The sequence below is a fragment of the Pelobates fuscus genome, chromosome 3 (genome assembly GCF_036172605.1).
Source record: "Pelobates fuscus isolate aPelFus1 chromosome 3, aPelFus1.pri, whole genome shotgun sequence".
In the NCBI taxonomy this organism is placed as follows: domain Eukaryota; kingdom Metazoa; phylum Chordata; class Amphibia; order Anura; family Pelobatidae; genus Pelobates; species Pelobates fuscus.
This window is the reverse complement of record NC_086319.1, coordinates 109,397,707-109,413,343: the sequence shown is the minus strand read 5'-3', so window position 1 is coordinate 109,413,343 and position 15,637 is coordinate 109,397,707. Positions and strand designations below refer to the sequence as shown.

Genomic DNA, 15,637 nt, shown 5'->3' with positions numbered 1-15,637 from the left:
TGGAAAAAACAACATTGTTATAGAAGACATTAAAGCTATTAAAATAAAGCAGAAATCTATAAGCAAACATATATTACCTCATGAAAACAGAAATTCAGGACAGCAGCCATGTCAAGCCACAAAAATGACAAAACACTCTGCTGTCTAAAATGTCTAAATGCAAATCAACCAAAAACAAAGACAATAACTTTCCTCAATTAGAGTATATTTTCAAGAGTTGGTGTGCCTATGAGCAATAAAAACACTAACAATATGATCATTTTATATTCAAATCAATTGCAAAAATTAAGTTGGATGGTGACAATGAAGGTATGATACATAATGAAATAATTTATTTTTCACAGCATTCCAGGTAGACCAAACACACAATATGAAACTGAAAACAGTTAGCAATTTCTTTGTAATGTAAATTTGTACAGATTTTGTTTCTAAAATAATTAAATTATATTTAAATATAATGTGATTGAGGAGATGGCTAGGATTTAAGTTCACAATGGGAAAACAAATACTTTAGAGAACTTTAGAAATATTTAGGGAAGTTGTATTTTCCTTCTAAAATGGGGAATACAAGTACTTAATCTTACTGTACAATTAACAATGTCATCATTTTAAATTCAAATCAAGTGCAAAAATTAAGTTGGAAGGTGACAATGAAGGTATAATATATAATATAATAATTTATTTTTCATAGAATTCCAGGTAGACCAAAACACAATATGAAACTGAGAACAGCTAGAACTTTCTTTATAGTGGAAATTTGAACAGATTTTGTTTCTAAAATAATTAAATTATATTCAAATATAATGTGATTGAGGAGATGACTGGAATTTAAGTTCACAATGTGTAAAGCCACAAGCATCAAAAAACACACTGCTGTTTGAAGTCAAAATTTGCACAAAAACAAGACTGAACTGTCCTCTACAGGTTTAGTTTCAATTTGTGAGATTTCATAAAATGTGGACTTTTATGGTCAGGTATGTAGTAGCCTATCCATTAAAAATTGCTTAAGATAAATCAACCAAAGACAATAACCTTCCTCAATTAGAATATTTGTAGGAGTTAGTATGCCTGCAAGCCATGAAAACACTAACAATATAATACATTTTAATTCATATCTATTTCAAAAATTAAGTTGGAAGGTTACAATAAAAGTTTAATATGTAATGGGCTTAAGTTATTTTCCTCTCCATTCCAGGTTGACAAAACCCAATATTGAATATTTGTATGTTTCTAAAAGAAACAAATTGCCTTCAAATATAATGTGATTGAGGAGATGGCTGGAATTTAAGTTCAAAATGTGAAAACAATTACTATATAAAACTTTAGACATATTTAGGGAAGTTGTATTTTCCTTCTAAAATGGGGAATGCAAGTTCTTAATCTTACTGTACAATTAAAAGATCCCATTATATAGGATCATGCACACCAATATAAACACAATTTGTACTACAAGTGGTAATTGTGAATTAATAAAGCTATGAAGATTATGGAAAAAACAACATTGTTATAGAAGACATTAAAGCTACTAAAATAAAGCAGAAATCTATAAACACACATATATTACCTCATGAAAACAGAAATTCAGGACAGCAGCCATGTCAAGCCACACAAATCACAAAACACTCTGCTCTATGAATTCAAAGATTGCTCTTGGTCACAAAACAAGATTTAACTGTCCTCTACAGGTTTAAGTACAATTTGTGAGATTTCATAGAATGTGGACTTTTATAGTGAGGTATGTAATAGCCTATACAATAAAAATGGCTTAATGCAAATCAACCAAAAACAAAGACAATAACCTTTCTCAATTAGAATATTTATAAGAGTTGGTGTGCCTGGGAGCCATACAAACACTAACAATGTGATCATTTTAAATTCAAATCAATTGCAAAAATTAAGTTGGAAGGTGACAATGAAGGTATCATGCAAAAGTACAAATAAATCAAGTAAAAAATGGCGCTATAAAATCAGTGAAAATAATTTGAAATATCACAACAAAGGCTAGCAAGCACTAATAAAATATATTACCTCATGAAAACAGAAATTCAAGACAGCAGCTATGCCAAGCCACAAAAATCACAAAACACCCTTGCAGCCCTTCATCCCACTCACCCACCAACGATATGAAAGCTGAGTAGGAGCCTGCTGTTTTGGGCAGGCGCCTACTCTGCATTGCCGCCTTGGGGAACCTAAGCTGCCGACCGGTGTCAGCAGTGACCCCATAAGCGATCTGGCAACCTATGGCTGCGTGCCCACAGAGAGGGCTCGGCATGCCAGCTGTGGCACGCGTGCCATAGGTTCGTAATCACTGCCCTAGGTTATTTCAAATGGTGGTATTTTAACACTTTCCATGCATTTTTTTTTATATTTATCATATTTATTCAGAAAAGTTTCAACAAATACATATAAGCACATTTGTTTGTCTCATATAGCCTCATCAATCCAAGTATATCAAGAATTGTAGCAATAATTAAAAATATATCATATATTAATATACATGTGCAATATGGGTGATAATATCTATCGAGACATTCAAAATATCAAGATTATATATAAACATTAAAAACAAGACATACAGCGACAAAACGAAGAAGAGGAAAAAAAAAAAAAGGAGGAGGGAAAAGGAATATCTTCCCTCTTGGCCAATGGAGAGGGGGCAGAACAGTCCAGAGATATACCTAAGTCTTGCTTACATATTTGGATGTCCAGGGGGACCAAACCTTTTAGTTTTTCTTAGATTGTGAGCTAAAAACATAGCTCGTCTCCATTTTATATTGAGAATCAATTTGAGCCATAATCTCTATCCAGTCCGGAGGCATAGGAGATTTCCAACATCTAGCGATGCTGATTTTGACTGCAGAGAAAATATGGGTCAAAAGTCTATTATTCTGTGTAGGAAGACCGATATTAAATAAAAACATTTGTGGGCTAATTTCATTTATGTCCTGACATAGAGATTTTACTAGCATCTGTATTTTTAAATTCTTTAGTCTAGGGCATTCCCACCATATATGATATATTGTACCATCTTTCAATCCACATCTCCAACAAATTTCACTATGAATAGGGTCGATCTTGTGCATTCTAACTAGGACAAGATACCATCTATAAATTAGTTTAAGATGGGTTTCCAATAATGATACATTATGAATAGATTGTTTTACTAGTTGAGTACCTCTAATCCATTCTACAAAAGGTATAGATTTACCAATATCGATCTCCCATTTATTAAAGGAAGGGATTTGGAAATCCTGGTCCAATAAATCAAATAATCTAGAAAATCTAGCAATACTCCCCTTTTTTGGCTATTAGCAATTTGAAAGGTTATATAATGTTATTTACATATTGATTTAGACATAAAAAAATTCTTTAATCTTAGATATTTAAATGTATCACTTAAAGATATATTATATTTTAATTGTAGTTGGTTAAATGTATGAAATCTTACTTATCCCTAGTTGAAGCCAGGGTTTAATATCTAGATCTTCCACTATATAACGTAAAACATCTATTGGGGTATCATAGAATATTTTATCTTTCAAATTAAGTTTTTTCATAAGTATTTTTGAAGTTGTAACCATATCACTTAAAATGTTATTGGTAAAATGATTTTTCTCCAATACAACTAGATCTAATATGCCTATCCACACCAAAATAGGTAGTTTATACTTGAGGCTAATTTCTTGTTCTATACCAAACCATGGTGAGCTGTCCTGATCCATATTCATCCACATTAAAAGCTGAGATGCTTTACAGGCTTCATAGATCCTATATACATCAGGAAAAGCTATACCCCCTTTCAGGTAGCTTCTACGCAGTATTTCAAAAGCAATCCTAGGGGGTTTATTAGCCCATATGTAGTTGGAAAATAAATTTTGGAACCGGTTAAGCATTTCTAACTTAATTCTAAATGGATATAAAAGTTTCGGTATAAAGAATGCTTTAACCATATTTATTCTACCAATCCAAGAAGGTTCTAATCTTTTCCATTTAATAATTTGATGTTGTAAATTTCTAAATAGGTTATCATAGTTTGATTGAATTACATTATCAATGTCAAGAGAAATCTTTATCCCCAAGTATTCAATCTCATCTTTAGCCCAGGCTATATGAAACTGTTTAGCTATTATTTCCTTTTCAATATCGCTTATCATATAAGATAGAATTTGAGTTTTTTTCATATTGATTTTATAGTTAGAAAAAGAGCTATACATAGCTATGTCACTTAATAGGTGTGTAATTGATACCTGGGGATTAACTAAAGTAAGGATAATATCATCCGCAAAAAGAGTTATTTTAACTTCGCTATTTCGTGTTTCTACTCCTTTTATGTTAATGTTTTGCCTAATCAGGGTAGCTAGTGGTTCTATTGACAATATATATAATAACGGAGCTAAAGGACAACCTTGCCTAGTACCATTATTAATTTCAAAGATATCTGAATCAAAAAAAGGATTACTAATTTTTGCTGAGGCGTTCTTATATAGTGTCATGGTCTTGCTCCTAAATTGGCCCACGATACCGAACTGGCCCATGACAGAGTCAAGGAATCTCCAATTGACCCTGTCAAAGGCCTTTTCGGCATCGAGGGCCATAACAACCAAACCCAGTCCATTCTCATCCATTCTGTGTATTAAATTAAAAATCCTACGAGTATTATCAGTAGTACTTCTTCTACCCCTTACAAAACCCGACTGGTCCACTCCAATCACATCATTTATAGTATCTTTAAGTCGATTAGACAATATACTGGAAAACGATTTTTATATCCGTGTTGATCAATGAGATCGGTCTATAGTTAGTAATTAGAGTGGGATCTTTGTCGGGCTTTGGAATAGGTATTATTGAAGCTATCATCATTTCTTTTGGAAAGGGAGAGTCTATAGATACCTTTGTAAACATTTCCAATAGAATAGAGGAAATAGGACTAAGGAAGGTTTTATAAAATATTGCCGGATATCCATCAGGGCCAGGCGCTTTATTAGGTTTTAAATTATTTATTGCCTCTATAATCTCCGTTAATAGAATTGGGGCATTAAGTCTGTCTAAATTTGAAGTTTTTATTTTGGGGAGTTTAAGACTACTTAGGAATCTATCAATTTCTAGGTCAGTAGCTTTAACTTCATCCAAATTGTATAGAGAGCCATAGTAATCTACAAAAGCCCTAGCAATGTCATTTGGTAGGATTAAGTGGGAATCTCCTGAGATTATTTTTTTTTATAGATTTATCCTTATTAAAGTTTTTAAGTTTTTTATTTTAAGTATTTTTTATTTTAAGTATTTATTTTGTTACTATTGTGGTACCATCTTTGTTTAAGGAGTGTAAGGTTCTTATTTACTGAGTCATAGATTTTATCTTTAATGGATAGTTTCAATTTATTTATTTCTTCCGTTAGTTCTTTAGTTGTTGCTTTTTTATTTAAGTATTCTTTCTCAGCCAATTTAATTCTTAATTTTTGAAGAGTATCACCCTTCTTCCTTTTAAGTTCAGAACCATATTTAATTAATAATCCTCTAATAAAACTTTTGAGAGTACACCATACCATAGGAGTCGAGACCTCTCCATTGTTGTTAATCTTTAAAAAATTCTCAATTTCCATTTTAATAGAATCTTTGATATGATCAACTTTCAGTAGACTTTCATTAAGACTCCACCTTGTCCTAGGTCTACAATTCACTTTAGATTTAATCTTCAGAAATATAGGGGCATGATCTGATAATGTTATAGAACCAATACTTGCCTTAACGATAGAGTCTAAGAAGTCTACTTTTACAAAAAACATATCGATACGTGAATAAGTCTGGTGGACATGAGAAAAGAAGGTATAGTCCCTTTCATTTGGGTTAAATATCCTCCAGCAATCATAAAGAGTATTTTTGGTAATAATGTCTGCTAAATTGTATGGATAATTATTTAATGACACAGAGTTTCCTATTTGTTTATAGCTTCTATCCTTTCTTGGATCCATGACACTATTAAAGTCACCTCCCAATATTATATTGCCACTAACTAGTTCATCTAGTGTTTCCATAATCTGATCAAGTAATATTTCTGGATTACGATTTGGAGCGTAGATATTAATCAAGGTATAAGTCATACCATCTATTTTGACCACTAGGAGTACGTATCTACCCATAGGGTCAGAAGAGAAGTGTATAGTTTCTACTATATGACTATTGGAAATAATTATTGCAGTACCCCTTTTCTTCTTCTTCCCCTCTAAATTTGAGGTAAATACCCATGGATATTTCTTAAATTTCCACAATCTATCTGACGGGTTGATCCAATGAGTCTCTTGAATAAATGCAACATCTATTTGATTTTCATTTAGAAATTTATATACGGCTCCCCTCTTTTGAGGTGAGTTCAACCCCTGAACATTCCATGAGACAATATTAAGTGTCATCATAAAGAAAAGTATTCTCCACTGCTCTTAATTCCCCTCTCCATCGGCCAGAAAAACCCCAAAAAAAAAAAAACACATTTCCACACAAAACACACACGAATAGCATACCAATAAGTAAAACGAATTTCCCATTGGTATTCCAATAAAGTAACCCAATAGTTACCCTTTGGATAGGCCTGCATAGATTGCAGGAATAAGGTCACGGGGGGGGGGGGGGGGATGGAGAGGTTGGAGGTCACAGAATAATATATAGACTCAGTTCAATATTAGACTATACCGTTATTATAAATTACCATTAATACGAGAGTCAAATCTACGAGGGTGGGAAGGAAAATAAATAAATAAATAAATAAAGGAAGAGGAATTATATATACATTACTCAGTTATCTATTACCCTTAGTCATAGCAGTTGTAACACTGTCTTGGGTATTAATTGCTACTATCATTTACTACAGCAGATTGAATATTTATCCTGTCCCAAATTGAGAGTTTTAGCTGGTTTTAATATTTTGCTAATAGAATATAATATTGGGCGGAAAGGAGGCCAATATACATTTACCTTCACCATTAATCCAATAGTTCACCATGCATTTCAACCATACAGGGGGTAGATTAGTCTATTGTGATTAATCAGGTCAATAAGTCTCCTATCAATTAAGGGAATAATACATTGCATATATATCCTTATAATTAGTTGTGTATATCTATCATAAGTTTCAATAAATCCCATATATGGGATCTAACTCGTGTTCAAAATAAAATATAGAAGAATAAAGTGTAACATTGTGAATATCCTCTTCAAGCTTATGTTTTTTTTTTTTTTTTTTTTTTTTTTTTAACATCAGAAAGGCTTCTGTCCCATGAGTATCCACCGCTTAACAATAGGAAAGATGCCAATTCATCATATGTTGTTATATGCAAGAAGGTTATATATAAATTTTCATTGGTATTCAATTTATTTGTATTATTATTATTGACGTAAGACCGGCCATGGAGGATCCGTATCTGGTAGTTATCATAGTCTATATTAACCAATAAATTGGTACCTAGCTCCCCTAACCGTATCAGACTAGACAAGAAAAACATACATAAGAAAACGTACTCATTCACACAGTGCATCAGGGGCATTAGGAAAAAAACAAAAAACGGAGAAGAAAAAAAAATGAAAACTTATAGTTTTAAAGACCAGTTTTCTTTTAGTATACTATTAATTATTGGTTAATGGATATCTCAGTTGCCCAGGGTTCCCATATCTTGATGTGTTTGTTTGTCATATCAAGATTTCTATATATCTGTTTCTCCATTAGACGTTGGTATCCTATTTGATATTCCACCTCTCTCCATGAGGGAATATTTACAGTTTTCCAATATCGGGCCATACAAATTTTAACCGCCATTAAGATATTAATTATTAAACATTTTGTATTTTTAGTTTTAATAGGGATATTCATATGTAGGAGGAATAATTGTGGAGAAAGGTCCACTGTTTTTTTAAGAATGGTATTGATTATTGTTGATGTCGCTTGTTTTAAAGGATCGAGAGCATAGCAATCCCACCATATATGTCTAAACGTTCCATCACATCTTAAGCATCTCCAGCAAAGGGGATCTGTGGGGGGGTGGAATCTTGCAACTCTCGCTGGGACCATATACCACCTATGGACCAATTTAATCTGTAATTCATACAAATTCATTCTTCAAGCTTATGTTAATCATCAAAATAGTTCTTCTGTGTCAGAAAGAAAGAGAGAGATAAAAAAGGGGAAAAAAAAGAAACATAATAATGTCTCCTTCCTCTTTTCATCCCTCCTTCCCCTTCTTTCCTTTATATATGTACCAATGTATATTATCAACTACCCGCTACCATTACTCATAACAGCTATAACAATATCCTAGATGTAGATTGCTACTATCATTTATTACAACAGGTTGGGTAATTATCCTACCCCCAGATTAAAAATTCTGGTTGATTTTAATGTCTTACTAGTAGGGTATGATATTGGGTAGAAAGGGAGCTACTGTATATTTACCCTCACCATAATCACCATACACTTCAACCAAACAAAAAAATAGTATTAGTCACTGGTGGCTTTAATCACCAGTTACCAATTGCTATTAAAACATGATATTGGACACAGAGAAAACTAATTTACAATTATCCTTATCATTCACCATACACTTCAACCAAACAGAGAGTGAATTAATCTACTGTGATTAGTCAAATCAATAAATCTCCTATCAGTTAGAAAAATAGTACATTATGTATATATCATTATAATTAACTATGGATATTTATCATAAATTTCAGTATATCCCATATATAACATTTAACTTGTGTTCAGAATAGTATATAAGAAAATAAAGTGTAACGTTGTGAATATCCTCTTCAAACTTATATTATTCATCAAAATAGCTCTTCTGTGAGAAAAAAAAAAACACGTTCCCTTTCTAGCATCAACTATTGTATCCATTATAGAATCAAACATAAATGGACAATATTGCTGATTAACAATTTTTAGATTGAAATTAATTTAAATCCCAAGAGTCAATGGTTTCCTGAGCTTCAGTAGCATCTTTAAAAATAAATCTTTGGTCTTGGTAGAATGCTGATAATGTCGTTGGAAAGTTCCATTTGTATCTAATTCCTTTCCGTCTCAATATTGCAGTCTGATTAGCAAATTTTTTCCTATTCTGTCGAGTTAATATAGATAAATCTGCAAATATTTTAGTATCTTTAAAGTCCAAGTCAGTGATCCCGTTTTTCTGTACTGACCACATAATCTGGTTCTTGATGAAATTATTAGAAAAACAAACAATAATGTCTCTGGGTACAGTAGATGCAAGGTTCTTTGGTCTACTTAGCCTATGAAATTTTTGAAAAGGTAGGTCTCCTAAAGATGTTTCCGGAATAATCTTCTGAAAGAAAGATCTAAGAAATTGATCTAATTGATCATATTTGATGGTTTCTGGAATGCCACGTATTGCCACATATTTTTTGTGTTATTTTTCTCTCAAATTGTACTTTAGGCATGGATTCTTTGTTCCTGTTATGTGTTACTGACAAAGAACACCCCAATATGTGTTCAGCAACATCTCCTGAGTACAGTGATACTACCCATGTATAGGTGTGTTGGGTTCTCTGGGGACTAAAATACCTTATACATTTAACATGAATGTGTGTGTCTATATATACATATACATATACAGGTTTTATGAGTTTTGCAAACTTACAGCAGTCAAATGTAGGGCATATAATATGTGTGTATGTATGTGTGTGTGTATATATATATTTACATAGAAACATAGAAACATAGAATGTGACTGCAGATAAGAACCATTCGGCCAATCTAGTCTGCCCAATTTTCTAAATACTTTCATTAGTCTCTTATAGTTAGGATAGCCTTATGCCTATCCCAAGCATGCTTAAACTCCTTTTGCTGTGAAAAGGGGACGAAAGCAATGTTAATTAAAAAAACACACACAACCATACACACACACTTTTATTTCCTATATATGTGTAATATGTTATAATTAAATAATTTTATAATATATTATACATACTTAATGCATATATATGATTTCATTATATATTTTTTTTAGATATATGTGAATATATTTCAAAGTACACGTACAATGAAATCATATATATGCATTATATATGTATAATATATTATAAAATGCTTTAATAATTTTACAATATATTATACATATATAATACAGACACTCCTGACTTACCAACCGGATTAATTTCCTACGACCCAGTCATAGAACGAATAGGTCGGTAAGTGAGGAATTAAGGGATATCCTGCTCTGGCACATTCGTCTATGTTCGGGGAAGTTTCTTAGCCCAGACAGTCCCCCTCAGAAGAAGACCAATTGGGGTTGGGATCATTATGTACGTGGGGAGGAATAGGGAGGGAGAGGGAAGGAGGGTACAGGTGAATTTTTAAAAAATGTTATTATTTTATTTATTTTTTATTTTATTTTAACTGAGTGCCTCGACCTCTTGAGGCACTCAATACAGGCAGAGCATAGGAAGCCTGCCTGAAGGCTTCCAATGCTCTTCTCCACACTGCCTGGCGCCAAGTGCAGCAACAAGGAAGTGATCGCTCCAAGGAGAGTGATCACTCAGGTCCCCGGCAGTGTGGGGAGTATTACACGTCTCAATATTGAGGCATCTTGTCATGCCCTTAGGGCGGCTGGAAGGACCATTTTTTTTGTCGGACGTACCTTATACGTCTGCGGTCCTTAAGGTGTTGCCTTTGGCTGCTTTCACCTGCTCTGTCAATTAAACAACTCCTCTTAGATGCTACTTTAGCTGTTTTGTCTATAATTCAGTGATTCATGTTACTTTTTGCATTATATAGTTATTAAACATTGTAGCGGAGGCCTGGTATTCCACAAGTTAACTCCACTAAAGATCCCAGTGAGGCTCAGGAACAAGTAGTAAAAACACCATGAAGCAATAATTCCAGCAAACAAAGTAATCCACGAATATCCCCATACAGATCCCAATGACTGGACGACACACAGCATCAGGAGCAGAACTGACTTTTAATCTACACAGTCTCCTTATAAAGCATTCTCCCATGCAAGGGAGGGATTCACAGTAATTAGTTTAGTATCCAATAGTGAAACCGTTACCTCCCACACATCTCCTCCCCTCAGTATGACACTTAATCCCATTATACATACTGTAGTTTTCCCCGAGTTCTGAATGTACCCTAAAACAAGTAGTAATAATAATACTGTGGGTACCCTGTGGTAGCCCTGATCTGGGTGACTAACATATTCAAAATTCACCCAGATCGGACCAGGGGTTCAAGAATTAGGTGGAGGGTGTAATTTGACCGACCGCACATGAGGTGGTATCCGAAAAGGGTTCCATGGGTTTTGGCCCTGCGGTCGGTCTTCATTCGGGAAGTAAAACACATAAAATACTGCCATCCACGATTAATCTTGTATTCGTATGAATCCCCTTGATCGGTACTTTGAACCTACCGAACGGGAGGCTGATTAGCCTTCCAGTTTGGGAGTTACGGAGCCCTGGAGGTCTCAGCGGTGTTCGGGTAATCGAGTGTCCGATTTGAGTTCCAGACACTCGACGACCAAACACCGCTGAGATTTTTGTGCGTAAGATGGCCGCCGCCACGTGTTCGTATACCGAACGGCGGCCACACAGATACATCAATAAAGTACTGATCAACCTGCGGTTAGAGAAGTGTGAATTCTTAATAAGGTACACACTTCTCTCTGGGTGGTCTATGGGTTTGGTAGTTTACATTCGTATGGAGTACAGATGGAAACTACCAAACAATCATACGAATGCCACATACATTTTAACCATAGAAACAGAAACAACACACGAATTGCAATATTATTACAGTCTTTTAGGACAGCCCTGGTACCATCTGCTACAAACATATTAAGAAAAAAGGAGGAGGTGGAAAGGTATATTTGCTCTTTTTTGGTGTAATTTGCTCTTTTACTTCAACTGGCGTTACTTGGTACCTTTTGTTGCAGGTTGCTGCTACCACTTGCGGCTATTTCCCAGTGAGGGTCCACAAATACTTTTCGTAAACGCCGTAGCCACTTGACAAAGCTCCGCTTACTTCAGGCTTTATTGTACGCTGCAGCTATGCAGCGAAACTCTGCATGTTTCGGGCGCTTGTCTCCCAGACCCTGCCATACCACTACGCGAGGACGTCCTCATTTCATCTCGTCCTGCCGGCTGGATGAACTGGCATGCCATTTCACTGCATATTTAAAAGGTTAGTTACGCCTAAATATAAATGTTTTTTCAATGCTTAAATATGAATTCAAATTTCTCTATACTGACTTCTAACTCAAGATATTATTATGTTTAGGCATCATTTACTTTACACCTGTTGTGTATTATATGTTCCAGCTATCTCAAATATTTCAATTGACTATTTTACTTGATTTGAGATGGCCTGATAAAATTAATTTAACTGAGGATCATGTAAGCTTTTCCTGCCACTTTTGGTATTTCATATCATTTAACATTAATTCACAAATTATATCACTGATATCAATAGATTTTTTTATTTAAAATCTTTCCAATACAAATATGAATATGACTGTTTCTTATTCCCTCTCCCTAGTGAACACAACTGAGACATTTTATGGGGTGAGTGAAGCAGCAGAGGTATGTATAAATTCACTTCACTTCTGTGTCTAGGGTGACTACATTGTTTTATGATACTCTGGGAGCAAATGCCATACAAGCACATGCACACTCTGGCATTCCTTGCTGAACATTGGCATATGACACTCATGCACTCCATGAGAACTAAATTTAATTACATGATATGCTCTTGCTAAGGCAGGACAGCCACACACAATAAAAACTATAAAATAAAAATAGGTTTGGATTATTATAAAAAACACGCTTAATGCTTAGATCAGGGGTCAGCAACCTATCACTCGCGGTGCCTTTTCACAGCACTCAAGGCTGCTAGAGTCAAACAGGCTCTGGCCTATCAGGAGTCCCAGTGGGACTTCAGATTTCTGCCCGTGAAAACTGAGTAGTGATTGCAGGTGTTGAGGGGCAATCCTCAATTCATGTATTGCAGCTCTTGATTGCAATTCATGTATCTTGCAGCTCAGATTACTTTCTCTTGTGAATGGGAATCCACACTTGAGCAGAGCAGCCCAGCAACTATCGCAGCTCATGCAATTGACCTGTACCATGCCAGCCCTGGCCCCACTAGATCCCATGAAAGCCACCCACACTGCTAGCTATACCCAGAGCTGCAGAAGATACCTCGCCCTCTTTCAAACAGACACACAGTCCCCACAAACACAACACTCATAAACCCTCACATTCAATACCACAGGCAGCCACACATACATCCCGAAACACAAATTTATTTGAAAAAAATATGGGAAAATACACACCTCAGTTTTTAAAAATAGGAATTTATTACATAATAAGCTGCAACAGTTCTTGATCAGCATTTATTTATATTTACGTTTTTAATCTTTACATATTAAAAATGAATGGAGCTTTAACCTGGTCTCCGACAAAATCAAACAATGAAAAGCCCAAAAATCATAAAAAGAAAATGTGAGGTTTATCATGTAAAGTACATTGAAGATGCACAATCATAGGATTTTTTGAAAAAAGAGAGAAATTTTTCTTACTGCTTCAAATGTCTCAAACTTTAGCGTTATCTTATTTTGGATTTCATTGTTTGATTTAATTATTTACCACAGCAAAAAGAACGTGTAGACATATCATTTGTCAATGCCCTTTTAAATGCAGGCCATCATGTACTCATGACATCTTCTAAACTGCTGAAAGCATTTATATTAAATAAAAAAAAATTATAAAGAAAAACTCTCTCTATGGCAGATTTAACGTTTTCTTAAAATAAATAGTTTTAAAAATGTATTGTGCATGAAATCAGGAATTTTGATTCCTCAGGAATTTTTAAATAAATTATTTTTAAATAAAAATAAAGATAGTGTCTTTTAGCAAGATGAACAGCAAAGCTTATTTTTAAAGGATATGTGTGAAAAAAAGACGCGCAGAATTCTTTGTCCATCGTGACCAGCCAATCTGTAAATTATGTCAGTCTTGCAATCTCAACAAAACACAGTGTTGTGGATACAGTTAGAGGCAGCAAGAAAGGATTCTAGTTGGTTGGGGTCATTAATGTTTCAACTTGGCATCAAGGCGTAACCAGTGCAGGCCTTGACGGGTGTAGCATACCAGTTCTGGGATGGTGCTGGAATGGAAGTTCAGGGGGCCCATAACTTTATCCAGTTCAGAAAAAAATTCTGGAGAGAAGAAATGAAGAAAATGTAAGTATGAGGCCAATATCCTTTTTTTCTAGTTATAATATTCCATGTCAAGCTGGAATCCAGTATCTAGACTAAAATCAGAGCAAGGGCTTCTCATCTTTTTAAAGTATGTTTTTACTAGTAGTTGTAATTGTAGTTGTAAACTATTGCAGCCCTTTAATGTAGAATAAATATAATAATTAATACAGAGAAACTAAGCAGTTTATTACATATTATGTAAATAATAAGAAACCTTACCACTTTGCTCTGTGCAGAGTTGTTCTGCTTGGTCCCAAATTTCAGTGGCATAAAGGAAGTTGGACGTGTCCTGGACATAGCTGGCTGTCATCTGGTGAATCTTCTGTGATATAGTCACAAATGACGTGTCTCCAGTAGTATTGGACACATTGGAGGAATAGCTATTAGAATTGCCGGGAGACAGCTTCGGAGACACTGGGAAAGGCATACTCATGGATTTGCTATATGATAAATGAAAAATTCATTGTTAGGATTTAACTTTAGTCAAAAAGAGCATGCTGCCTCTAATTATACTTGCATTCAGTTCCATTTCAGAGCGATTAAATATAGAAAACACATATATTTTTATTGTTAAGAAGCCTAAAAATTACTGCATAACCTTACGTGTTTGCAAATGTTATGCCTTGCAGGTATAAAAGGAACACTTGAGTGGTTTAAAATACATTTATTTATAACTCCTGAGTGCTGGGCACTTTTCGAAGTTCATTTCAAATTTTAGGCCAAAGCAGGTTTGCTTTAAAACAAAAACGTTTTAGTTTCTGTTTTCTAGACACATATTGCCCAAAAATACTTTCCAAGGCATGTTCCAAACATTTAATTACAAAGAAATGAAATCACGTAGTTAAAGCAAACATCTTACCTTCCCCTGGTAGGAGATGGAGCTTGAGAATTACCGTAAGAGATCTGCAAAGGGAAAAAAAAACATGTTAAATATTGAATAAAATCCCTGGAATTACAGTGGGCCTTTATGATTTAATCCTCCAGGACCACAACCAGTCTATTATTATGTATATTATTATCCTCCTAATGTGAACTTCAGATAAGTAAAAATTCTTAATGAATACATCTACAAATAATATCACCAACAAAATGTATAAAACAGAAGTATAAGCATGTGAAGATGTACCTGTAATACGCAAGATTTGTACATGGAAGTTGAATCATGTACAATATTTAATTGTAGAAGGATTCAAACTTTGAACTATGGACCTGATAAGAATTACCCCTTACATCTACATTTCTATAAAATATTTCAATTTAAATCAGTCATGCGTATTCAAAAATATCAGTCCTAAACAAAATCACTGACAACACAAATATATATATATATATATAAAATAAAAAAGAATAACCCAAAGACCCTAAAAATACAATATATAGAA

General features: G+C 34.1%; 1 protein-coding gene across 1 annotated transcript in view; it reads right to left on the bottom strand.

The window, feature by feature from the left end:
- Positions 1 to 14,085: 14,085 nt before the first annotated feature.
- Positions 14,086 to 15,637, bottom strand: part of LOC134601660 (AF4/FMR2 family member 4-like) — a 53,334-nt gene continuing 51,782 nt past the window's right edge. Inside the window, exons 11-13 of the mRNA XM_063446177.1 lie at positions 15,115 to 15,158; positions 14,475 to 14,695; positions 14,086 to 14,213 (exon numbers count right to left, since the gene is read on the bottom strand). Of these exons, the coding sequence (XP_063302247.1) occupies positions 14,086 to 14,213; positions 14,475 to 14,695; positions 15,115 to 15,158 (393 nt within the window). The remainder of the gene's footprint in view (positions 14,214 to 14,474; positions 14,696 to 15,114; positions 15,159 to 15,637) is intronic.